The sequence below is a fragment of the Plecotus auritus genome (assembly GCF_963455305.1).
Source record: "Plecotus auritus genome assembly, chromosome: 7".
In the NCBI taxonomy this organism is placed as follows: domain Eukaryota; kingdom Metazoa; phylum Chordata; class Mammalia; order Chiroptera; family Vespertilionidae; genus Plecotus; species Plecotus auritus.
Genome location: NC_137774.1, coordinates 172,955,005 through 172,979,982, shown reverse-complemented (window position 1 = coordinate 172,979,982; position 24,978 = coordinate 172,955,005). Strand labels below are relative to the sequence as shown.

Here is a 24,978-nt window from a genome sequence, read left to right as displayed (position 1 = left end):
CATATATTTATTCGCCTGCCAGAATCTGGTCCCGTTCACCTACTTGTAGTGGAATGATTTCTATGCATGTTTAAGGTTCTGTTAAAGGAAAACTGTCAGGAGGAAAAGCATCAGGAAGGAAATCACCTGCTGAATCCACAGTTCTGTCACCTATCCCAATAGTGCCACCACCCCCTAAGCCAGGATCGGAAGAATGGGTCTATGTGAATGAACCAATTCCTGAGGTATGGCAGTTTAGATTCAAACTAGTAGAATCTATTCTTGTTATCATTTATAGGAAGAGTCACACCAGTACATATATGTTGATGAATATATTCATCAAAAACCAAGATGATTTTTTGAGACTATTCCTTGAACCACGTCTCATCCTTTCTCCACTCCCTCAAGTTACTGAGTCATGCTTTGAACTGCTGTTGAGTGCACTGTTGTTGAACTGCTGTTGCGTACAGAAGTCAGGGGAGCAAATGGCTCCTGTGAGGACCCATTTTCTCCCCAGGGACAAGCAGAGACGCAGTTTCCTGGAAAAATGACTTCCCCAGAGCACGTATCCAGCAAATTATAGCTCCTTTTCCGTGTTCCCGTGCCCGTCATAATGCTTCCAGATGAAGTTTAACCTCTGGTTTCCAGAAATAGAAGGAATGTTTGGAAGCTAACTAACCTAATGAAAGAACAGGCAGTTGTCTGGCCTGAGGACTTTAAATGGGTGCATCATTCAGGTGAGGAGGTGCCCGAGGTGAGCCCTGAAAACTCCATTCAGCTCTTTGTTCTCTGACAACTGCAACGCCCAGTTGCCAACTAGATACATCTAATTGCCTGAATAGAGAAATCATCTTGGAAAATCACACGGATTGGCCTTTCCTTTAGCTAACCATCTGTGCCAGGCATCTGAGACTAAGTCATGAATTTCAGTGATTGTGGTATGGCTGTTATTATTGAGGTTTCCTAGGAAATGTCTTACCTCCCCAATTACAACATAAACTCTTTAATTAATTAATTCGTATTGAGGGGGAAATTACCACAGAAAACATGTGAAGATGAGAACATGAAGTTATGTGATTATGGATGTGTATAACTGATATCACTACGCCAAACTACGCTACTTTTTAAAATAAACATTAAAAACTGTCATAGAAGCAAGATATATACATAAGTGGTGGTTTAAGTGACATTATTTGGCAAGGGTAGAGAGTGAGGGACAAAAATATTGAAACCCAGTCTTTAACTCCAAATCTTGAAGCCATTGAGAAATAAAATCATAGAGGACAAGAGGGAAATAGAGGACAGGAGTAGTAAAATAAACATTAACACCAGCTGCCATCCATGTAGATCTTTTAGCGGTCAGGATTCTAGCAGAAAACAGATAATAAATTAAGAAGAGTCGAGAAAGGACTATTTACAAATATGCAGCCAATAAGTAAGGAAACCTATGAAAATTAGATCATTATCCCTGAAAGAGGGATACCTGGGAGCCATCATGGCCCCTAGGCCTGAGAAGGTGAGGATCCTCAAGAGGACCTCTGCATGAAGAGGGCCACCGACAGGAGCTGTGACCTTCAGCAGAGGGATGCAGGCAGCCACAGTGACCCAGCAGAAAGGAGCAGGGAAGGACGAAGGCAGATCTCATGGTCTCCCCTCTCCCTTATCACTGGCCCAGCAGGTGGAGGGCAAGGGCATTTCCTGAAGTATTTCTCCTAAGTTAGTCTTCCAGAGCACTGAGCAGGGTGAAGAATGAAGGATAGGAAGTTGGTTAGAAGGACAATGAGAAGATGTGCAGCACAGACCTCTAGTTGCCTAATCAAAACCATGTAGAAAACACTTTCTGTTACAACCAGAAGTAGCCTAGAGCCTAGAGTCTATAAAGCACGCCACATGATCCACTCTAGGCCTTTCCCCACTCTAAGCTTCTCACATGGTTGAGTTGTAGAACTTACCTACTAAGGAAGAGGAACGAGATGCCCAGTTAAATTTGAATTTCAGAGAATGGACAAGTTTAACTGACATCTTGTATTTTATCTGGTAATACTAGTTTCAGGCCTGCCAAGGACCCCATATGTATCTTACCTCAATAGAGGAGAGCAGAGGGATGGAGGGAAGGAGAGGGGCAGGGGGGGAGTCAGCAGCCAAGTTCAAGGAGAGCCTTGGTCTCTCTTCCTTTGCCAGCCACAAGGGAAGGTGCAGAAAGAACCCAGGAGGCAATCAATATGAGAGGTCTTTGCTTTCCAGTTCTAAAGCTTTGGAGAATAACAAGGATGGATAGGTGGGTCAAGGGAGTACCATTGACATGGTATATTGACAATTTTTCATGAATTTCATGGTGTTTGACAATTTTTCATGAAGTTCTGTAGATAAATGAGAGCTGTGAGCAGGATGTTAGTTTAATTAGGTCCATTCTTAGGTGTATCTCTTCATGCAGAGAGTGTTAATTCATGGGTTGAAGTCAACCAGGAGAGAGATTTAGCAGTGGGCTTATTTAAAATGGTCTTTACCACCATTCTGGATACCACATCCTTTAAGAGAGATCATGACAAACTGGACACCGGAGGGGGGAACTAGGTAAGAAAAAGGTGTTAAAATAATGTCAGAGGAGCATTAAAATAAGTGTAAATGTTTAATTTAGATGAATGCTTGAAGTATGGTTGGACATAGAATTATAGGCTTTTAAAACTAGGTGGAGCCATCCAGTCTTCTAAAAATTTAACTTACGGTAAAATTGGGTTCAGGTGACTTGATTTACATTCTTATTAACATTTATTGAGCACCTGTTATGTGCTGCCCTGGATGCTGAGAATCCCCAAACAACAAATTTCATTCCATACCCCAGCCCACTTCTCACTGGCATCTTTACCTATTTGACAGGCTGTCCCGGGGACGACTGTGTGAGGACTCTCTTCTCCCCCAAAGGGCACAGCGAGGGCTGATAAGTGGAAACTGCAGGAAGGCACATTTCTGCTCAACGCAAGGAAGAATTTTCTAGTAACATGAGTTGTGTGACACTGTAGGGGGCTGCCTTAGAATGTCGTGCTTAATGCATCAGTGAGGTCCACATAGAGACTGCATAATCCATTTCTAGTATTTGGCATTTCTGAATTGAAGAGAAAATTAAGCCAAATGACCCATGTGTGATTCCCTGAGCAAATAAATGCACAGCCAATGAGAGAATAAGTAGTACAGCGAATTTATACTGAAGATCATCAGTTTTATTTCATTTTTATTATTTCTTGGTTTTTAATTGTTTATTTGCATTATTAAAGATATCACAAAAGAAACTTCCAATTGTCAAGGTGCACAGAACAAGATAAAATCTCTTTGATGAATTCAGAGAAATAACACATCATCACTCTGACATGAACACTAGGTGTTCTCTATACAAGGCAATTTTCCAACTTAGGTAAAATGTGATTATCTGTGACAATGCAATTCATTCATTCATTCATTCATTCATTCATTCATTCAATAAATATTTCTTTGGGCACCTACTGTCCCCCAGAGATGTGGAAATTATAGGGAGAACTGTACAGTCTCCAGTAAGACAACCATTGTTCCTGGCTTTGTGAGACAGGTAGCCCCAAGAATTAGCTGGGTGAGGGGAAGGAAAAAGGAGCAAGAAGTTGTGCAGGGACTTTTTAAATATTAGCAGTTGCATCTTGACCTTCTTGCTTAGTATTGCTCTTTTGACTCAGTTATTCAGAATTTCACTTTGAAATTACGATTTGTGTGCTTTTCCATTTAACAGGACATGCCTTCATTTTTAGCACCTTACTGGGAACTAATAGAACGTTCCTATGCAAACTCCATCAAATTAGTCCTGAGAAACCTGCGAGAAGACCAGCACATTGTGCTTGCTTTCTTGTATGAGATTCGGTAAGTAAAGCTTCCCAAGTTCAAATGCTGTAGTTTGCAGGCATGACGTGTAGGTGCCAGCTCATTCTCTTAATGCCTGACAGAACAAGTTTCCAGCAGTTTCTGAGGCGTCCAGATCAGAAGCAAGATTTTGTATCTCAGTGGCAGGCTGATTTCAACTCTCTTCCTGAGGACTTGTGGGATGATGAGGAAACAAAGGCGGAATTACATGAAAGAGTGAATGTAAGCTGCTGGGCCACACACTCTCTTGTACTGCAGAACCCTAGCCCATACCTCCTTGCTTCCCTGAGGTGTAAGGATGAAGAGGGAAATGGCCTGAACACTTAGTCTCAAGAGCGGTTGTGTGAAGGCCCCCCCGGGAAGGAGCAAGTTCAGTACAGAAGTGACTGAGGGAGCCATGTAGATATTTGGGGGATTAGTGCATCAGTCAAGGGGGAAAACCAAGGCAAAAACATGGGCGTGTGACTTGGTGTCTTTCAGACAGAATAGAAGCAAAATAAATATTTGTTGAATGACGTGTATTAAGTCTACATTTTCTTTAGGGACCTTTTTAAGACAGGCAAAGGATTTGAGTTTTATGACACTCAAATAAACAGCAATGTTTCTTTCTGCCCAGGATTTACGAGACCGCCTGTGGGACATCTGTGATGCCCGGAAGGAGGAGGCAGAGCAGGAGCGGCTGGACATCATTAGCAATAGCTGGTTGCAGGACTCGACTGGAATACTGATTAACAATTTCTTCTCACTGATGCAGGTAAGAGCACGGGTCAGGATGACCCCGACTCCGCCCGCCACGGCCATGTTCCTCATGTAAACAAGTCCTGTGGGAACGTGAAGGGTCTGGTCAGGGCTCATTTTACTCAATGCTCTCTGCCCGCCCTGAGCTCTAAGCCCAGGAAGTCAGCAGAAAGAAATCATTCTGGCTCCGGCCAAACAAGCCCCAGAACTGGGAGCATCTCAAGCAACTACCCACCAGCTCTGCTTCCAGACCACCTGGAGCTGTGGAGGGGACCGCGGAGATGGTGTCTGTGATGGTGGCTCCCTCGTTAGCCTCTCACACCGCACACCCCGAGTGGCCAGCCGAAGCCCAGGAGAGCGGGTCAGAAGTATGGGCCAGATCAGACTCAGCAAGCATTTGATGCCAGAAAAAAAGGTTATGCCTGGGTTGGAAAAGCAGGCCATTCATGAAAACAACCTGATTAACATATTTGCAGCCTGTTACATAGCAAGCTGCACCGAACAAGAAGACAGACATTGATTTTTCCCCCCCAGACTACTATCTACAGTAGGGGGGAGAGCACAGACCAAGCTCTGCCAAGGATAAGGGCATACAGTTTCTAAGACCTGGGGTGGAGTGAGGGGAACAAGTTACTGGCCACCTGTGTTTTCTAATCAGCCTTGCCTAAAGGGGGAGTACGCTATGTCCTATGCTCAAGACAGGAGGAAGCTGGACCACTTGGACCACGTCATCCTCCCAAAGGAACCGAGACCTAGAGGCCTCTCTTCCTGATGCTTACATTTCAGAGAGGTGGTCCCCAGGTCCTAGAAAAAGACAGTCTGGGTTCTAAAACCAACAAGGTTATCAAAAGATATCTCAAAGGGACAGAGAAAGGATTTACAATGACAGGTTTTCTAAAGTCAATATACCGCCTGGCCAGCATGGCTCAGTGGTTGAGTGTCAACCTATGAACCCAGAGTTCACAGTTCAATTCCTGGTCAGGGCACATGCCAGGGTGCAGACTCGATCCCCAATCGGGGGCATGCAGGAGGCAGCTGATTGATGATTCTCTCTCATCATTGATGTTTCCGTCTCTCTCTTCCTCTCCCTTCCTCTCAGAAATCATAAAAAATATATTTAATTGATAAATAAATAAAGTAAATACACTAAGAACAAGGGAGGTCAGGAGCCTAGGGTTAGGAAGAAGCCTGTCTGAAATTCAATCTTTCTAAGGGGAACAAGAAAGCTGTTGTGGTCAAGCTGTGTCTACAGGAGTGTTTTTTCCTAAGCAAATAGCAGTCAGGGCAGAGAAGGGAAAAGGGGGCATTTCTAGTCTTCCGCTGATTCACTTACATGAGGACCTACTGGAAAAATGAGAATATTTAGCTGGTAATCGCCGGAGCTAGGGTACAGTAGGTGTTCAATGAATGCTTTTTTAACAAATGACTGTGAATTCCAGAACAAACCCCTGGTGCGTGGCAGGTTGGACCACCGCTGGCCTGAAAAGTCAGTAGAAACCCGTGAGGTTGGACCATAGTTGGCCTGGAACAGCCCCGCCAATGACTAACTCTGGGATCCTGGTGGGACCTACAAGGCATGGATTGTGCAAAAGATGAAAGTGATACAACCAAGTAGCTAAAGCCAGTCTGGGTAGCATTCCAGGACATGCGTTTGGGCAAGCAGAGACTGAAGGTTGAAACAAGTGTGTCAAACGCTTATAGCAGAAATAACTGAAATCCACTAGTGCAGGTAAAGGGAATAGAGAATTTTTGTGAATCATTCTCAATAGTCTGGGCAATACTTGGAAATGGTATAACTCTCACATCTCAGCAATACTTAGGTTTAAGGCTCTCTCTCTTTCTCCCTCTCCTCTCTCTCTCTCTCTCTCTCTCTCTCTCTCTCTCTCTCTCTCTCAGAAACTGAGTCCACAGCTAAAAGCAACTATGGGGAAAAGAGGACAGTCTATAGGATACATTTTCTACCAAATAAATTTTAGAGAATGCTATCCTAGATCATTTCTAAGATTCCTGTCACTAAGATTTTAGGACAAGAGAAATAATAAGAACGCATTATTTACTAGTTATCATAAAGGTGAGGGGAAACTTGTTTAATTCTGCTTATATGAGAATCCTGGATATAGAATGGCATCTTACTTATGGTTAGCTATAGATATATCAAATTCTGCCCACTTATATAAAACTAGAGGCCCGGTGCACGAAATTCATGCACAGGGGAGGGGGGTGTCCCTCAGCCCAGCCTGCACCCTCTCCAATCTGGGACTCCTCGAGGGATGTCCAACTGCCCGGTGGGATTGGGCCTAAACGGGCAGTCGGACATCCCTCTCACAATCCAGGACTGCTGGCTCCCAACTGCTCCCCTGCCTGCCTTCCTGATTGCCCCTAACCACTTCTGCCTGCCAGCCTGATCACCCCCTAACCACTCCACTGCCAGCCTGATTGATGCCTAACTGCTCCCCTGCCAGCCTGTTTGCCCCTAACTGCCCTCCACTGAAGGCCTGGTCACCCCTAACTGCCCTCCCCTGCAGGCCTGGTCCCCCCCAACTGCTCTCCCCTGCAGGCCTGGTCCCCCCCAACTGCCCTCCCCTGCAGGCCTGGTCCCCCCCAACTGCTCTCCCCTGCAGGCCTGGGTCCCTCCCAACTGACCTTCCCTGCAGGCCCAGTCGCCCCCAACTTCCCTCCTCTGCCAGCTTGGTCACCCCCTAACTGCCCTCCCCTGCAGGCTTGATTCCCCCAACTGCCCTCCCTTGCAGGCCTGGTCCCTCCCAACTGCCCTCCCCTGCTGGACATCTTGTGGTGGCCATCTTGTGTCCACATGGAGGCAGGATCTTTGACCACATGGGGGCAGCCATCTTGTGTGTTGGAGTGATGGTCAATCTGCATATTACTCTTTTATTAGATAGGATAGAGGCCTGGTGCACGGGTGGGGTCCAGCTGTTTTGCCCTGAAGGGTGTCCCAGATCAGGGTGGGGGTTCCCTTGGGGTGTGAGGTGACCTGGGCGAGGGGCCTGTGGTGGTTTGCAGGCCAGCCACGCCCCCTGGCGACCCAAGTGGAGGCCCTGGTATCTGGGGTTTATTTATCTTCTACAATTGAAACTTTGTAGCCTGGAGCGGAGCCAAGCCTTCTGCTTGCTCCGTGGTGGCAGCCTTTTTTGGGGGGATTTATGTATCTTCTATAATTGAAACTTTGTAGCCTTAAGCGGAGGCCTGGGCTGGCCAGGGTGTGTGGAAAGCTTAGCTTCCTCCATCGCTGTGGGCAACCCTAGCCTCCTGCTCTTTCCAGCTCCGTGGCTGCCGCCATTTCTGTTTGGGTTTATGTATCTTCTATCATTGAAACTTTGTAGCCTTGAGTGGAGGCCTAGGCCGGCAAGGGCAGGTGGAAAGCTTGGCTTCCTCCATCGCCAGGGAAACCCAAGCCTCTCTCCTGCTCTCTGTGGCTGTAGCCATCTTGGTTGGGTTTATTTGCATATTTGCGCCTGATTGGCTGGTGGGCGTGGCTTGTGGGTGTAGTGGAGTGATGGTTAATTTGCATATTACTCTTTTATTAGATAGGATAACAAAACAATGTTAGCCTAGAGCAGTGGTCGGCAAACTGCGGCTCGCAAGCCACATGCGGCTGTTTGGCCCCTTGAGTGTGGCTCTTCCACAAAATACCACGGCCTGGGCGAGTCTATTTTGAAGAAGTGGTGTTAGAAGAAGTTTAAGTTTAAAAAATTTGGCTCTCAAAAGAAATCTCAACCGTTGTACTGTTGATATTTGGCTCTGTTGACTAATGAGTTTGCCGACCACTGGCCTAGAGCACTGATACCAGCACTGTGCCAAATACCAAGAGCATAAAATAGGATCTACTAAACTTAGTCATAATTAAAGAGTTCAGTTCTCTAAGCTAAAGGGGAAATAATTTGCTGGTCTCTCAATTTATTTACCAAATAATGTAATGCTATAGATTAATGATTAATGATTTTTATAACCTCACAGTGCATTTCTTCACTTCCCCAACATTATTTGCCAATACCCATTTTGTACATGGGTTGACCATTGCATGCTGCTCACTGCCAGGGGTTTCGTGCAGGTCCTCATGAGTATAGTTTACAAGACTCATTTTCTCACCACTGTTTTAGCAAATCTAAGCACGGCAGGTGCAAACACTTACTGCCAAACTGTGAAATTAGTCCATATGTGGATATTTTAAAACTCAATTGGGTTTCTTGGCAAGGAAAATGTTTCATTTTCCTAATCATTTCCAAATGCTAGTTTGAAGTTACTTAAATATATATTTATGTTGACAATCCACAAGTAATTCAAGTGTGTCCCATAATTTAAAACAATATATGAGTGGTAATTCTATTGTATAATATAGATGCGAACGGACCAAATGAATTTCCTCCTGTTTCATTGTTTTAGCTAGAAAAGTTTGATACTGCAGAGAACAGCTTTTCAGAAGCAATTTGGCTTAGCTTTGGGGGATCAAAACAAACTTATTGAAACCGTTCTTGTCTTTTGTTGTAGACTACAATGCAGAGCAGACATTTATTCGTTCCAAACTGAATATGAATTGTACAAGACAGTCTCTTGAAAGTTATTGTCTTATGAAATAACTGACAACATTAATTGCTTGATGAATATGGGGATCCCTTCAGAAACACCCTCGGGTCAGGCGCAGCTAAGGGCTTTGGACACTAGGCCAGCTTCGCTCCTTTTAGGAAAGAGGCTTTCTGTAATGGACTGGCTATATGGAGTTCCTTTTAGGAAAGGAGCTTTCTGTAATGGACTGGCTATATGGAGTTCTTTTAGGAAAGGGGCTTTCTGTAATGGACTGGCTATATGGAGTTCCTTTTAGGAAAGGAGCTTTCTGTAATGGACTGGCTATATGGAGTTCCTTTTAGGAAAGAGGCTTTCTGTAATGGACTGGCTATATGGAGTTCCTTTAGGAAAGGGGCTTTCTGTAATGGACTGGCTATATGGAGTTCCTTTAGGAAAGGGGCTTTCTGTAATGGACTGGCTGTATGGAGTTCCTTTTAGGAAAGAGGCTTTCTGTAATGGACTGGCTGTATGGAGTTCCTTTAGGAAAGAGGCTTTCTGTAATGGACTGGCTATATGGAGTTCCTTTTAGGAAAGGGGCTTTCTGTAATGGACTGGCTATATGGAGTACATCTGCACCAGAGCTTCAGTAGCTAAACCCTCAGGTACCTGTTTAAGTAGCCCCACTGACTAAAGCAATGTCCGAGGCCGCGTTTACACAACCAAAGAGAAGACAGAGGCGCCGACAAGACTGACACCTAATGGCAGCACAGGTGGGAAAACTCCTGTGTGTCTTGCTGCAAAGGGAAGTGACCTGGCTGGCAGGGAGTCGCTGGTGAATAACTGATGCTCGCCTCGTCACCAGCTCCTCTGTGCTTCTCCATTCCCCTCAAGGCACCTACTGGCAAAGCGTGGAGGAGTGATCTGACCCTACATATTGAGCAAGGATGGACCTGTGACGAGAGAACTGCCCATCATCACTTTATTTTCCTTTTTCCGCAACTAGAGACCAAGCCTAGTCTTTCTTTATATTTCAGTTTTTTGTATTTGTATTTTATATTTATATTTATAATAGTTTTGGCATCTCTCAAATCAACTAACATGTGATCTATGACAGAAGACACTCAAATGTTTATTAATATATTGATGGCTTGAATACAGGGCACAGAAAGAATTCTTAATATCAAAATAAAGAATAATATGCTGTACACTACATCAGACATCATGCAATCTTTTGTCACAGTATTTAGAGGCCCTGGCTGTGAGAGAAGCCCGGGTCCCAGGTGCCGGAGGGAAGCCGGTGCCGGCATCTGGGGGAAGGAAGGCCTACTCTTGCACGAATTTCGTGCATTGGGCCTCTAGTAGTCAGTAAGTACAGAAAATGCAAAGTCACCAGTTTTCTTCAAATTTTATGAAATTTTACACATACACGTGTAGCCAATTCTCTTTCTTAATTTTCAGAAAATTGATTTCAACCTAAATGTTTTAAAATAGTGTTCACAGAGCTTATATAGAAAATACACACAGATCAGATTGGGTTTTTTTGTGTGTGGGGGTATTGACATTATATTTGCTATTAAAGGCAGAACTGAACCGTTTTCAAGATACAAGGAGACTCCTTCAAGATTATTACAAGGGAATGGAAGGCAAAATCCCAATAGAAGACAATAAGAAATTTACTCGCCTCCCATTGGTCCAACTGGATACTAAAGAGATTTTGGAAAGCCAATTTAGGTAAGACAGATTATGATGTCATGCTGTAATTTGTCTGAACATAAAGCTTTAAGACTTGAAATCGAATACCACTTATAAAAACGACACTCCTGTATCTGCAAATCCAAAATCCAACAAAGCTCTAAAAACTGAACATTTTTTCTAACTTCACCTTAGGACTATTGATATGCATTATGTATTCCACTAAGGGTGAATATTGACTCATTTTTGCTGCAGAGGGATAGTGTGTTTTGTTATGAATGTTGCCACAGACTCTGCTACGAATAATAGAAATGATATAGTGTGTATGAACTCTGAATTCTGAAACCAAAGGGTTTCCAGTAAGGGATTGTGAGCCTCTACCACTTCATGGAAATCTCAGGCTGCACTGTGTGAATGTGTGTATGTATCATACTATGTACGTGAAAATGGAAGGGGTTATGAGTCTTCTTTTACAGGTAAGAAATTTGAGAAATAGTAAAGACTCAGTCATAGGTGATTATGATGTTGTGAGACTAAAAGACATTAGTGGTCTAACATCGAATTCCTGCCAGTAAGAAAACTAACTTGGTAGTAAGGGTGGAACAAAAATTATATTTTCAGCCAAACACTCCTGTGAAATATGAAAGTTTTATTAAAAATATTTTATAGACCCAATAGGTGGGGGCTGGGGAGGGACAAGATCCTAAACACTGAGAAGCTACAAACAGATAGCAAAATCTCTTTAAGCCCTAGCCAGTTTGGCTCAGTGGATAGGGCAACGGCCTGTGGACCTAAAGGTCCCGGGTTTGATTGCCGTCAAGGGCACGTACCTTCGTTGCAGGCTTCTCCCAGCCAGGGCCCTGGTCAGGGTGCGTGCATGAGGCAACTAATCGATGTATTTCTCTCACATTGATTTCTCTCTCTGTCTTACCCTCTCTCTTCCACTCTCTCTAAAAATCAATGGAAAAATGTCCTCGGGTGGGGATTAAAAAAACAGCAACAACCAGGCCAGCTAACTGTTTGCTGGGGCTCACAATCCGCTGTCGGAGTCACTGCTCTGTTCCCCAGCAGCTGGACTGCCAAGCCCAATGTTCCTGACTCCTCCACAGGCCTCAGCAAAGCATCCTCAGAGCGCCTCTCTCCCCATCCCTTGCCGAATCCGAAAGTTCTGCTAACTCTGTCACCAAGGGGATCCCAGTCCCAGGGAGCATGCTGCCCCGAGGCTCTCTCCTGCCCCTGTTGGTCTTTGAGATCCTAGGGTCCTTAGGTGAAGGACTGTCCCTCCGCGGCTCTGCAGGCACTACGTGCAGGTGGAGCAGCAATATGATTGACGGGAGGGGGAGGGAGATGTAACCCCGGGTTCCCACATCACTTTACAGGACAGAGGACAGCCGTGGCCAGCCTGGTGCAAGAGAGGGGAGGCTGCTGGGACTCCTTCCCACTCGCCGCCCAAATGTGACTGCCCACTTGAACCCCTTGGAGAGCTCAGCCCTGCCACGCCCAGCTTTCTCTGTCCGCTTCAGAAAGCCAGATGCTAGTCAGCTGGAAGGAGCGAGGCTCAGTGCCACATGGTTTCCCAGCGAGGATTTGCTCCGTGTTGGAAGTTTAGGCCCTGGGGAAATTTCAAAACTGCATTTCTTCACAATTGCCATCGTTTAATCCCCCTTCCCACGATTACTAAGAACTAACCCTGAAAATTATGTCTGGTCATTGTTTGTTTCCAGTTTCCTCTTTTTTTTTAAAAAAGATGTTCTAGACCACAAAGTTGTGAATGCAGCCTTCTACCAGGAAAACTTTGAAAGTGGAGATTTAAAGCAAGACAACAAAATTCACAGAGTAACGTAGGCATGAAAAATAAAATTCTGTTAAAGTCTTTATATTTTTTTGTTTGTTTTCCAAAGAATTCCTCTAGTTTCTCGGATATCCATTTCTACGGATTTAGCTTTCTCCAAACCAAAATCAAAAGCCATTCTGAAGGGCAAGACTGATTACTCGCTAGAGAAAGTAGAGCTCAACTTTGAGACAGACGAGAAGTTGATTATGGACACCTGGCAGCAGGCTTCCTCAGCCATCTCTCACATGGTAAGCTGTGCTTGTTTACAGAGTTCAGTCATGCCCATTCACTAAAGGCCGATGTTGGTCCTCAGGAATAAAAAACGTGCACCATGCTTGCAAGCATTGTATACAATACCTCCACTTTTTTCTGAAAGAAATATAAAGTGAAACAATTAAAACAGCACATATAGGTGCTCAAGAAAGGAATGAACCAACATTGAGGTTATTTTTTATGCCAGGCCAGGCAGGGTTCCAAGTACAGGGCCAATCAGAAGTGTCAATGAAGTGGGTCAAGTGTGAGGCAATAGGGAAGGGTGGGACTATGGCCAAGTGGAAATCACACCTTTGTCTCAAGAGACATGGGCTACTCGGTCCTAACCAACTTTGCCACTGAAGGACAAAGCCCAGTAGGACCAGATTTTCAATTTTACAGGAAAAGCCAGAAATTCATATTTTTATGTGACACCTACTGATGTTAACATGTTAGAAATTAAGTCAAATTTTTCAAGATTTACAGAGCCAAGCAAAATACACATCTACCCTTTAGGCCCCTAGTTTATAACCTCTGCTAGGCATTATACATAAGTAGCCTATGGCGTGAGTGTTATTATCCTCTTTACATTGAAAAACCAAGGTCCCAGCAGGGGTGGGCAAACTTTTTGACTCGAGGGCCACAATGGGTTCTTAACCTGGACCGGAGGGCCGGAACAAAAGCATGGATGGAGTGTTTGTGTGAACTAATATAAATTCAAAGTAAAGGAGCGGAGGGGAGAGCAAGAGAACCCTCCGCTCTTTCGGCTCCACAGGCCGGATAGAACAGCCGAACGGGCCGGATCCGGCCCGCGGGCCATAGTTTGCCCACGGCTGGGTGAGATTAAGAAACTTGCCCAAGGTCACTCATCAGTAAGTGTCAAAATGAGGTTTGATTCTGGGTCTGTGTGACTTCAGAGTCATGTCCTCTTCTCCTTCCCTGGGAGGTAAAGTAATGATAGTCCCTGCCTGCACGGAGCCTGCACCAGATCAAAGGAGAAAGGAAGAGCATCTGGTCACCTTAATCTAGTCTGAGGCTGCGTCCCCTCAGAAGGCACACACGGAGTTTAACTCGGTCGACATTGTTCCCTCACCCTCCAGCCCTGGGCCCATCGATGCAGTTTCTGTCTTCGTTATGTTCCAAGCCTTCTCTGATTCTCCCTAAACTATCCCGTTCCAACAGAAAGCAGAGCCAACTTTCCAAAAGATTTTGTGGAGGAGGTAGAAGAGGATCTTGCGTGACAGCCTCTCTTGGCGAGCAATCGGCACTTCTGGTTGGGCCTTTTCCGAGTCCCTTCCTGGCCAATCTGCCTCCGGGGTTCTTTTCTCTGGCCCTTGTCCCACACCAGCCTCAGTGCCTCCCTTCTGTCCCCTGCCCCTCTCCTTTGTTCTGCTTGGTGTTTCCTGCCTCTCAAAAGGGATTGTAGACTCTTGCCATTGTCTTGCTGCTTTTTAAAACCACTCAGTGTGCATTTTGACACACCTATGAGAGGTGCATGAAATAGAATTGCATGCCCAGACTACATACTCCTGGAACCCCCAATGGGGAGAAAGGAGGTCTACACCTGCCAAGTCCTTCACATGCCCCTTCCCAGCCCGAACCCCTTCCTCCCTGCAAACGGGAGCCTCCATCCTGCCTGCTTAGCAATCATTTCCTTGATTTTCTTCTATTCCCCAAGTCTATACCTCCACGCAGCATAGTTTAGCTTTGTTTGCTTTTGAGCTTTAAATAAATGGACACCCACCTCCTGCCTCTTTGTGTCTTCTTTTGCTCGACAGTATTTGTGATATTCACCCCATCCTGTCGAGCGTAGCTGTATTCTGTTCAGCGTGGTCACTGTACAGCGTTGCATTATGTAAATAGATCACAGTTTAACCAGATACACATGCAGGCTCCCTTTTTGGTGTCATTGTGGCTACTGCTGCTGTGAACGTTCTTGAACTTGGCCCCCGATGTGCATGTGCACGCATCACTGTGGGGCGCATGTCTGGGCATACGTGCTATCTTCCATGTCGGTGGACAACACTATACATAGTGCGTCAGCTTGCAGAGGCAATGCCAGCGTCGTTCCCCATCTCACTGCGGTATCATCCTGGCCGCCACACATCACACATTCTCTCTACTGCCTCGCTCTCTTTGCCTATCCGTGTACCCGTTAAAGGCCAGTGTTGGTCATTATGAATACAAAATTTACACAATGTTTTCAAGCATTGCATACAATATCTCCACTTTTGGGGTCATTATATGCATTGATTTGTTATCTGGATGAGCAAATCTTCCCACCTGGCCATCGTAAGTCAAGACCCGGGCAGGGGTCCTCAGACTTTTTAAACAGGGGGCCAGTTCACTGTCCCTCAGATGGTTGGAGGGCCGGACTATAGTTTAAAACAAAACTATGAACAAATTCCTATGCGCACTGCGGGCCCGGGACGAGTCGGCTGCTAAGCAGGACAGGCAGCGACACGGTAGGCTGGATCAATGTCCTCGGCGAGCCGCATGTGGCCCGTGGGCCGTAGTTTGAGGACCCCTGGGCAGTATCTCCACTTTTTTGGTCGTTATATGCATTGATTTGTTATCTGGATGAGCAAATCTTCCCACCTGGCCATCATAAGTCAAGAGCATTTTGGCTTCTCTAGGCTTTCTGCCTTTCCATACACGTTTTCACATCAGCTTGTCAAGAGTTAGGAAAATGTTGGCTGTAGATATTTTTTTTTCCATAGAATTTATCAGACTATGAAACTTTCTTTTCATTTCTAGCTTACTATGAAGGTTTTTAAATGAATTGTGCCAGTAAATGCTTTTTCTGCATCTATCGAGATTATCATGTGATGTTTTTCTCCATTTTATGCTAATGTGAAATATGTTGATCAATTTTATAATGTTAAACTGACATCACATCCCTGGAATAAGTCCAACATTGTAACGAAGCCTCGTCCTTCTTACACATTGAATTGGTCTTTTAATAACCTGTTTAGGATTTTTACACTTTTGAACAAGTAATTTCAGCATCCAGGTAATACTAGCCTCCTGAGTTGAGTTGGGATATAGCTTTGGAAGATTTTGTGGAAGTTAGAATTATTTCTTCTTGGAATGTTTGGTAGCATTTGCCAAGAAGACACGTAGGCTTCTAGGAAGTTTGCAGAAAGTTTGTATGAAGAGTTTCTGTTGCTCCCTCCACACAGGGATTTGTTTTCTTAAGCAGATACGGGTTAATTTCTATTTTTGTGTCTTCTTGGGAAAAAGGCTGGGTTGGTTTGGTAAGTTTTGTGTTGCTAAAAATTTTCCCATTTCTACATTTTCAAATGTATTAGCATGAAGTTCCCTAAGCTATATTTTTATGGTTGTGTTACTATAACACAGTATATTATCTACTTGATGATATTTATCTTTGTGCTTCCTTCCTTGATCATCTTACCCAGAACTTTATCAATTATATCAGTCTTTTCAAAGAACTAACTTCCAACTCCATTGATTCATTTTACTTTGTGGTTTTTCCCCCTTAATTTTACTTTTTTTCCTCATTATTTTTGGGGGGATTATTTTCCCATTCAAAGAGGTAGTAAACTGATGCGATAGTGCATCCTATATTTTCAATGGGCATTAACCATTTCAATGCCTTGGCTAATGCCATTTCTCTTCCCTAAATTGTGTTTCTCCTTCCTTGTTTCACATAAATTCTACACGTTCCTTAAGTCCTCAGAGCTGGTTTATACCTTGATCCCTGCCCAGTTGGCTGCCTGTTTTTGGAAGTCCTAGCCTTCTATGACCTATGCTCTTCCAATTCTTTTCAAGGTTATTGCCTCTCCCATTCATTTGGCTCTTATTATCTAGATCATTGTTTTAGTTTTTATTTTGTTATTTTATTGAATACTAATGAGATTCTAAAACTTTTATATACCCTACACCTAGATAATGCCCACATCTAACATGACACTAAGCCTTAAATACAGTCTCGGATGCTGCTGCTTCCATACCGATAATGTTGATGTTAATATTAGCGATGGTGGCAATAACAGTGGTGATCACCACAAAGACCACAAAAGCTACCAAGCACTAGAGCAGTGGTTGGCAAACTCATTAGTCAACAGAGCCAAATATCAACAGTACAGCGATTGAAATTGCTTTTGAGAGCCAAATTTTTTAAACTTAAACTTCTTCTAACGCCACTTCTTCAAAATAGACTCGCCCAGGCCGTGGTATTTTGTGGAAGAGCCACACTCAAGGGGCCAAAGAGCCGCATGTGGCTCGCGAGCCACAGTTTGCTGACCACGGCACTAGAGAGTAGGAAACCAGAGCTAGGAGTTCTAGGGAAAAAAAGTACGGATAATTATTTGTATTGCTAATGGAGCTACATAAACATAATTTGCAAGGCTTGTGAGTCCCATTATAGTTACCTGGGGGAAATGACATTTCAAAATATGACATGTAGACATTTTAAATTTATGAAACACTGTTAGAAAGAGAATGTGCTACAGCACAAAGAGCACTGGCTACCCCTCTTGTTGAAGCTATGTGATTTTAGGAAAGTCTGAGTCTTCTGTTCCCTCAGTGTATAACGTGGAAGACATTCTACCTACCTTCTCTTTTTCGGATGGTTGAAAAGATTTCATGAAATAATGTATGAAAGTGTTTTGGAAATTTCAAGTGTAACAGATCATTTTGTTAAGATATTCAGAATTGGACTTCTTTCCTTGTGGGGACTTTAAAAAACACATAGAAAGCATAGGAGAAAGGATTGTTTGCGAATTAGTATTATCCGTAATTATTTTGAATCCTGCTTTTATGTTTCTAATAGGCATTTCTGACTTTGATGTCACATGACCTTGAGGAGCGTTTGAGTTCCAAATGAGACAGTGCCAGGTGAACTATTGCAGGGAAAACAGTGCCAGCTGAGATTAGTTCCCTGAGAGGAGAACTCACACAGGCTTTCTTCTCTGCAGTGGTCTTTCCAGGAGCTATTCGTTTAGTATGCTCTGCTAATTTTTAGGAAAACTTCCTTCAATTAGCAGGTAGGCAATGATTTCAAAGAAACAAGTCCTATTTAATGCCCACGGTGCCAAGGCATTATTTCCAGAGTTTCTTCAGCCTTACAAGCTAGACTGCTGAATGTATTGTGAATTATGTGGTTTGTTTTTTGTTTTTTGTTTTTTTGAGAAAGACCTAAAGGTCTTTGAAAGACGTGAGTAGAAAAATTAAGATGATGATAATTACCAACATCATCATCATCACCAGCAGCACAAGGTTGTTTACAAGGGAGAAAAATCCAATTTTAAAGGAAATTGCTAACTTGGTGCTTTGCAAGAACAGATTCAAAAATGAATTGCTTGCAATTTAGGGTGGAATGTTAACAAGCCAGCTTTTACCAAGAATTTGGAAGTACAGTATATATCATGAAGTCCATTTTTATCAAAAGAGCATCTGATTAAAAAACATACCGGCTTGCTCTTTGAAACCTTTCCGTATCCCTCCAAGGTTCAGCTGATACGGAAGAAGCTGTGGAATATGATTATCTTAAAAGAAATTCCATCAACTAACAAGCATTTCCTGGCCACCTCTTCTGAGCACAGCACAGTGCCAGAGGGAGAATGCCGAGAAGTAGGACTGGCCCGGCTCTCGGGAGCTGCCCAGCCCGTGTGGAGGGTGGGTTGACACTTAGCGCTCACGGAACAGCTGGGGGCAGTTATATGCCAAGCCATGGGGTATGGAGTGCAGCAGGGATTTGGAAAAGACAGGAATAGACGGGTCTATCTGGCCCCCACGACTAAGCTTCTTTGAGGATAGAGATTGTACCTTACCTCTCTCTTCACCTCCACCCAACTTCTTCTTTCTCCTTCTGGCCCCTCCCCCAATCCGCCCCCCCTCCCCCACCCCTCAGCAGCAATGTCAAGCTTGGACACTGTAAGCACTTTAGCAAACAAATGAATTCCCTTGGACCGCCATTTCCTCACCAGTTGCCTTCTTAAGATGCTAACGTTGAACCACACGTGGCTCCCGCCTCCAGGGTGTGTGCAGGTTTTCTTTCTCCCCGTTGGGAGTCTTTCCTCAGCGCTTATTTCCCAGGGTTACATCCAGAAATGCCCTTCACCTCTCCAGGGCCACTTGGACTCCTTTAAAAAGGTCCAATCTGCCCTCACCGGTTTGGCTCGGTGGATAAAGCATCGGCCTGTGGACTCAAGGGTCCCAGGTTCGATTCCGGTCAAGGGCATGTACCTTGGTTGCGGGCACATCCCCAGTAGGGGGTGTGCAGGAGGCAGCTGATCGATGTTTCTCTCTCATCGATGTTTCTAACTCTTTATCCTTCTCCCTTCCTCTCTGTAAAATATCAATCAAATATATTTAAAAATAATTTAAAAAGGTCCCATCTTTCTAACGTAGGCACAGCCCCCGCTGTCCAAACCTTGAGACAAGGTTTTCCTGCCTGAAGCACAGGGCCAGCCTGAGAGGAGAGCTGAGGAGTGTCCTGCAGCACCCTAACCCTCCCCATTCATCAGCTAGTGTGGGGTGGCCACCCAACCCATCTCTCAAACCCAGACACACGGGAGAATGAAAGGAGGGGGGTGCTGAGATGAAGAGCGTTTCCTGAGCAGAGGAAGCTAAGAAGCGACAATGAGGTGAGCCTGCAGGACAGGTCCACCTCACAAACACTGCGCCTTCCTGGGCGACGACATCTAGTCTTAGAGTAGAATGAAGCCCAGGGTTCCAGTGTCCAGGAGCCCCATCCTACAGGGCAGGCGCTTTCCAAACTGCTTGGGGGGCATGAAGAGTTCTCACCCATGTTATGCATAAAACAAAGATATGCCTAAAACACAAAGACAGATGCAATCTCTTCTGCAGTGTTAAAACTTCCTGGAGGGGGATGTGATGGGAAAACTACTTTTAAAAATCCAAAGCGGGGAGCCCTGGCCAGTGTGGCTCAGTTGGTTGGGCTCCATCCCAAGCAGTCAGGATACATGCCCAGGGTTGCACGTTCAATCGCCAGTAGGAGGCGTGCAGGAGGCAGCCAAATGATGTTTTGATTTCACATTGATGTCCCTCTCTCTCTCTCTCTCTCTCTCCCTCCTTCCCTCCCTCCCTCCCTCCCTCTCTCTTCCTCTCTCTATAAAAGTCAATTTTAAAATCTTTAAAAAAAAAAAGTCCAAAAGGGGTCAATAATAATAAAAAAATATATATCTTGAGAAACACTGATATAAGGGAATGCCCCTGATTAAAGGCCCAGAAATAATAGGAACTTGGGAGGATATAGGTAGTTAGATCCATAGGGTCTGAGGTTTTTTAAAAAGGGACTTTTGCATAACCAGGGAGCTGTCCTGGTCTGGAGGTGGCAATGAGGAGACGTAGGCTGCACCCCTGCAGGCAGGGCTTGGGAAGGTGCGCGGCCTCCGCAGACAGCCACAGGGAGCTGCACCTTGGGACAGGGCCAGGCTTCCATCCAAGTACAATGCCGAAGTGTGCGCGCTGGAAAGACTGAATACAGGGCATGGCTGTTGGTGGTGGTTTCAGTGGAATCACATGAGGACGAAATCTAAAAGGTTATCGTATTTCACAACGTGGCCCTCGCTGAAATAGTGCTCTTATACAACCAGGTGGCTGCTGAAATCCATCAGAGGCTCCTGGAAGAGGAAAAAGAAAGCCAGCCAGCAGAAGCCAAAGAAAAATCTCCTCAGACGAATGCTAACAAAAAAATAAAAAAGGAACCGCCCAAGAAAAAACTTACAGAGAAAAAAGAGAAAGGTATTCATGGTTTGGGCATCCAGAACTGTGGCTGCTTAAGCCTCTCCTTGGTGGAAAACCAGCATTTAAGCTCGCACACTAGCCTCTAAGCTGCTGAATAAGGTCCATTAGGTTTGACTTAGAGACCCAGGCTCCTGGGAACTGAGGTATCGGTTTGTAAATCATACTGAGTGCCGGTCCTACCTAACTTGTTTATCCAAACAGCATGCATGTCCAGGATAAAATTAACCTCCAAGGCAGTTTTGAACATGTTAAAAGAACTCCAACAGGACACTGTGTGATCTGAAAAGTGTGTGCCAAGGGGCTGACACTCGCTGCCATAACCAAGAGGAAGGTACAAGCTAATTATATGTACGGACGTTTAAGGTTTCACTCAGATTTCAGGTTTTAGTCAAGCAAGTCCTTCTCTCCTGGAGGCCTCCTGGAGAGTCGAGAGGAAAGAAAACTCAGGTTGGAAGAGACCTCCCCTTAACCTTGGAGATGAGCCCTGCCACACCGTTACCCCCCCACCCTCCGAATGCTTCCTCGTGTACATTTCTTCAGAGATGTGGGGCAGGAGAGGAGGAGATGGAAGGAAGCACATGAACACCAGTCACTCCACTCACCAGTTGCTCATAATGAGGGTTAGGCACCCGCTATGTAAGCACACTCCGATGGGTGCTGAGGACACATGGTGAATTTTAGAGAAACCAGAGCATGGCCCCTCGCCCCATGGGACTGGAGTCTATCAGCAGAGATGGGCCTTTGGCATCTCACTGTTCTTCGGGAGGGGAGGTACAAGGTCACCCCACTCCATCTGAGGGGCAGGGAAACACTTCCCAATGGAGTCCATTTAAGCAGCCATGGGAGGGAGGGAGGGAGGGGTGTGGGTGGTGGCCCTTGACGCAAATGGAAGAGTAGCAGCACGATAAAGGACAGGCCAGTTCAGTGCAGCTCAGGTGATGAAAAGAAAAGATACACCCAACATTTGAAGGGAATGCTTCCATTTACTTTCCTGGAATCACTAGTTGTATCCAGTCTCTTCATTTCACAGATGATAAAACAGAAATGCAGGAGATTGAGCTCTCTTCCATCTATAACTTAGTACATAGATCCACTATAGTTATCGATACACCTTATTACAATTTCTTTGTTTACACTTATGTCTTCTTCAAAAGATTTAAACCCCTTGAGGTAGGTCCTTCAAGAACTATTTACTGAACTTAGCAGAGTTATGTAAAGTGGGCCCACAACTAAGAATCACACTGTCAAATTCTCAAATACTGACAAACTCTTAGGTTCCAATGTTCTGTAATCGCTGACATGCATATAGTTACGTGCTAGTTGCAAGGTAAGTAAGTAGACTACAGATTCGTGACCATCAGCTACATTTCAGCCGTATGATCCTCTGGTCTTTTCTTGATGAAGATCTTGGGAACACTTGGCTAATTAAGTAACCCTTAGAGAGTTGTCCTTCTACAGGTGGCCAGTGGCGTCCATGGTGTGTTGAGGTTCACCAATTTCTGTCCCCAGACTCTGAATTGCAGCCTCTTTGGAGTTGGTCCGTAACCATGTCTGCATTTGCTGTACAACCTCATTTTCCCACGATGCCACACAAATGGGGTGTTTTTATCTGTGTCCAGCCCAGATGCCACGTGGCGAGTTCTCAGGGAGCTACTATCACTATTGCACACTCACACTAGCAGGACCAGGGCTTCCTCCTTTCTAAGTCACTAGAGGGTGATGGCTTTACACATTTTACTTTATTCTCATTTTGTCCAAGCACCACGTGTGTACACTTGTCTACTGTAAGCTTACTCGGTGGGTTTCGCTGGCCTCTCAGGTAAATCACCACCTACAGCAGAGGCCACTCCTGTAACACTCTCCCCAGAGGATATGATGGAAATGGAAAAGAAGAATGAACTGAGACTCAAAATAAAGGAGGAACATATTGCTGCCCTGCAATTTGAAGGTAACAATTAGAAAGAACTAAGATGATCCTTCTCAGTAGGAAATAGGCCAGTAGGCACATAGCCCACAGCCAGCTCAAACCGTGTCTTTGGGGACACAAAGCAGACTGGAAAGTACAGCACTCCATTGGTTGTTTTCATGTGACTCCAGGAAGACCAGCTCTGACTGCTGTATCACTGTCTGCTAGGGTCTCAAAGAACAACACCAACAAAGAGACTTTGGGAAGGGGTTAGGAGAGTAGCAGTAATGTATAATCTCAAAGAATAGAAACACAGAATATTCTAGAGTTGGTGTGATTTTACAGATGGAAAGAAGGTTGGGTAGGTGGCTTTGTATTCTAATAAGATTTACTTAGGCATCTCATTAGAAAAACCCTACCGAAAGTTGAACAGGCTCTGAAAGTGAATTCTTGGGAGCAAAGCCCATAGGAGAGCCAGTCGTGGATCAATAACGTCCAAGGGCCTCCTTCTCTCTGGACAGCAATGACTCTACAAGACAGTCTCCTCGAGTTGTCTTATAATGCATTGCAAAGTGGGACTTGAAGAGATCAGGAAAATGAGCAAAAGTATCCTAATTGGAAAGGAACTATGGTCAATATAGTAGATGACAAAATCATAACATTACATTATTAGGTCAGCTGGGACACATTAACTACTCAATGACCAATGACGATTAACTATTACTGATGTTTTCTATCCCTTGCTTCCTCTCCTCTTCTCCCTTTCCCCCAATCCCACTACCATCTGCTTCCATAATCCCAAGACTTCCCAGCAGGAGAACTGAACACAGGAAGTAAGTTGAACACAAAGATCTGTGGGGTCAGGAAAGGCAGGACACATCTTCTCTCCCACTGCCCATGCCCACCTCTGCTTTCAGTAGTTAGGTCTACTTCATCTTCCAGTTCACTCATACCGACCCCTGCTGTGGTTAATTCCCTCGTTCACACAGTAAATGTCTATCGGGTTTCCACTATGTGTCAGCCCTGTAACGGTTGCTGGGAACACACTCATATATACACAAACACGAAACTAACAAAAGTAAAACCCAATCTGGAGGAAGAGAAAAGCAAACAATCCCGTATAATATGTTGTGATATTGAAGGTTGGTTTACAGGACATAGGGAGCATTGGAGGGGGGGGATGGGGAGGAGGGGAATGTCCAGAAAGACTTCCCAGCAGGTGAATTAATGCTAGAGCTGAACTGGTAGAATGTGGAGAAGTTTGCTCTGGGACACATGAACTTGACCCTAGTTTTCCCAGTGCTGAGAAAGACAATGGCATTGTCATTCCAAATCAAGAGGCTCTCTCCCTCTTCTGAAATTAGGACATTATCTATTTGTGTTTTTTCATTCCAATTTGTCAAGGAGTATATTATTCTGAAGTGCAATAAATGTAAAGCTCTCCTACAGTTTTGGTTTAAGTAAACTGTCAAGTGACTCTACCACATCTGCTTCTCAATGAGATATTCAATGAGGTATTACCCATATTTTTAGATTAAATGTGTGTCTAAAGTTTCACAAATTGACGACGCATGATTGGTTTAAAATTTGACTTCAATTCATCAGAAAATGCATGTACATATAATACATTAAAAAATCCTTATTTCTCTTTTTAAATAGAAATAGCCACCCAGTTCCGACTTGAGCTGATCAAGAGCAAAGCGTTGGCTTTCCTTGAAGATCTAGTAACAAAGGTGGTTGAGGTCTATAAGCTCCTGGAAAAGTGGCTTGGAGAGAGGTACTTGCGTGAAATGGCCAGGTAAAGGACTGCAGGACTCTGTAAAAATACACTTTGGTAACTTCTGAAGACCAACATTGACAAAGAGTTTGAAGGTGTATACAAATGCAAATTACATTTACACATAGAAATGTTGGCCTTTTAGACAATCACATGTACCTTCGAGTTGACTCTTTTCAAACGGTCAATCACGTTTCAGAGGGTTGCATTGCCATATCCAGTCTTGCACATGATTTAAGAGTCTGGCTGTCACACTACTCAACGAGGACCTCAGTTCACAAGTGAGGAGTATAGGCAATCTTTAGATATTTTTCAGAAGTAACGTAACGTCTCATATCTCTCTAATGCCAGGCTTATTGCTAGTCAGGGCCAGTTCGTGGAAGGTTGAGAAGTCATGACATGTTTTCCTCGGCATGCTGGCCCCCTTGGAAAGGTAACGGCACCCTGCTCTGCTTTCCTGCTGGGTTCCAAAGGCTTTCCAGCCTCTCACTGCTTTGAGGGGCCGTCAGTCTCATCCTCTTCACTGTCCCCTAAAAAGCAGGAAAGAAGCATCTGGGCAGAGTGAAAATAGCCCTCGGGAGACCTGGGCTCCCACTTCGTCCACAAATTAGCAGCGTGCCGGATCGCTGCAGGCCCGCTTCCTCTGTGAAAGGAAGCGCTCCA

General features: G+C 44.7%; 1 protein-coding gene across 1 annotated transcript in view; it reads left to right on the top strand.

Annotated features, from left to right (window-relative positions):
• The window catches only part of LOC308255281 (sperm flagellar protein 2-like), a gene marked incomplete at its 3' end in the record, with an annotated part of 136,593 nt that overhangs the window by 73,923 nt on the left and 37,692 nt on the right, over positions 1-24,978 (top strand). The window contains exons 20-28 of the mRNA XM_080682505.1: positions 76-224; positions 3,734-3,861; positions 3,945-4,083; positions 4,478-4,615; positions 10,700-10,851; positions 12,714-12,894; positions 20,482-20,629; positions 22,452-22,580; positions 24,198-24,336. Coding sequence (XP_080538631.1) covers positions 76-224; positions 3,734-3,861; positions 3,945-4,083; positions 4,478-4,615; positions 10,700-10,851; positions 12,714-12,894; positions 20,482-20,629; positions 22,452-22,580; positions 24,198-24,336 — 1,303 coding nt within the window. The remainder of the gene's footprint in view (positions 1-75; positions 225-3,733; positions 3,862-3,944; positions 4,084-4,477; positions 4,616-10,699; positions 10,852-12,713; positions 12,895-20,481; positions 20,630-22,451; positions 22,581-24,197; positions 24,337-24,978) is intronic.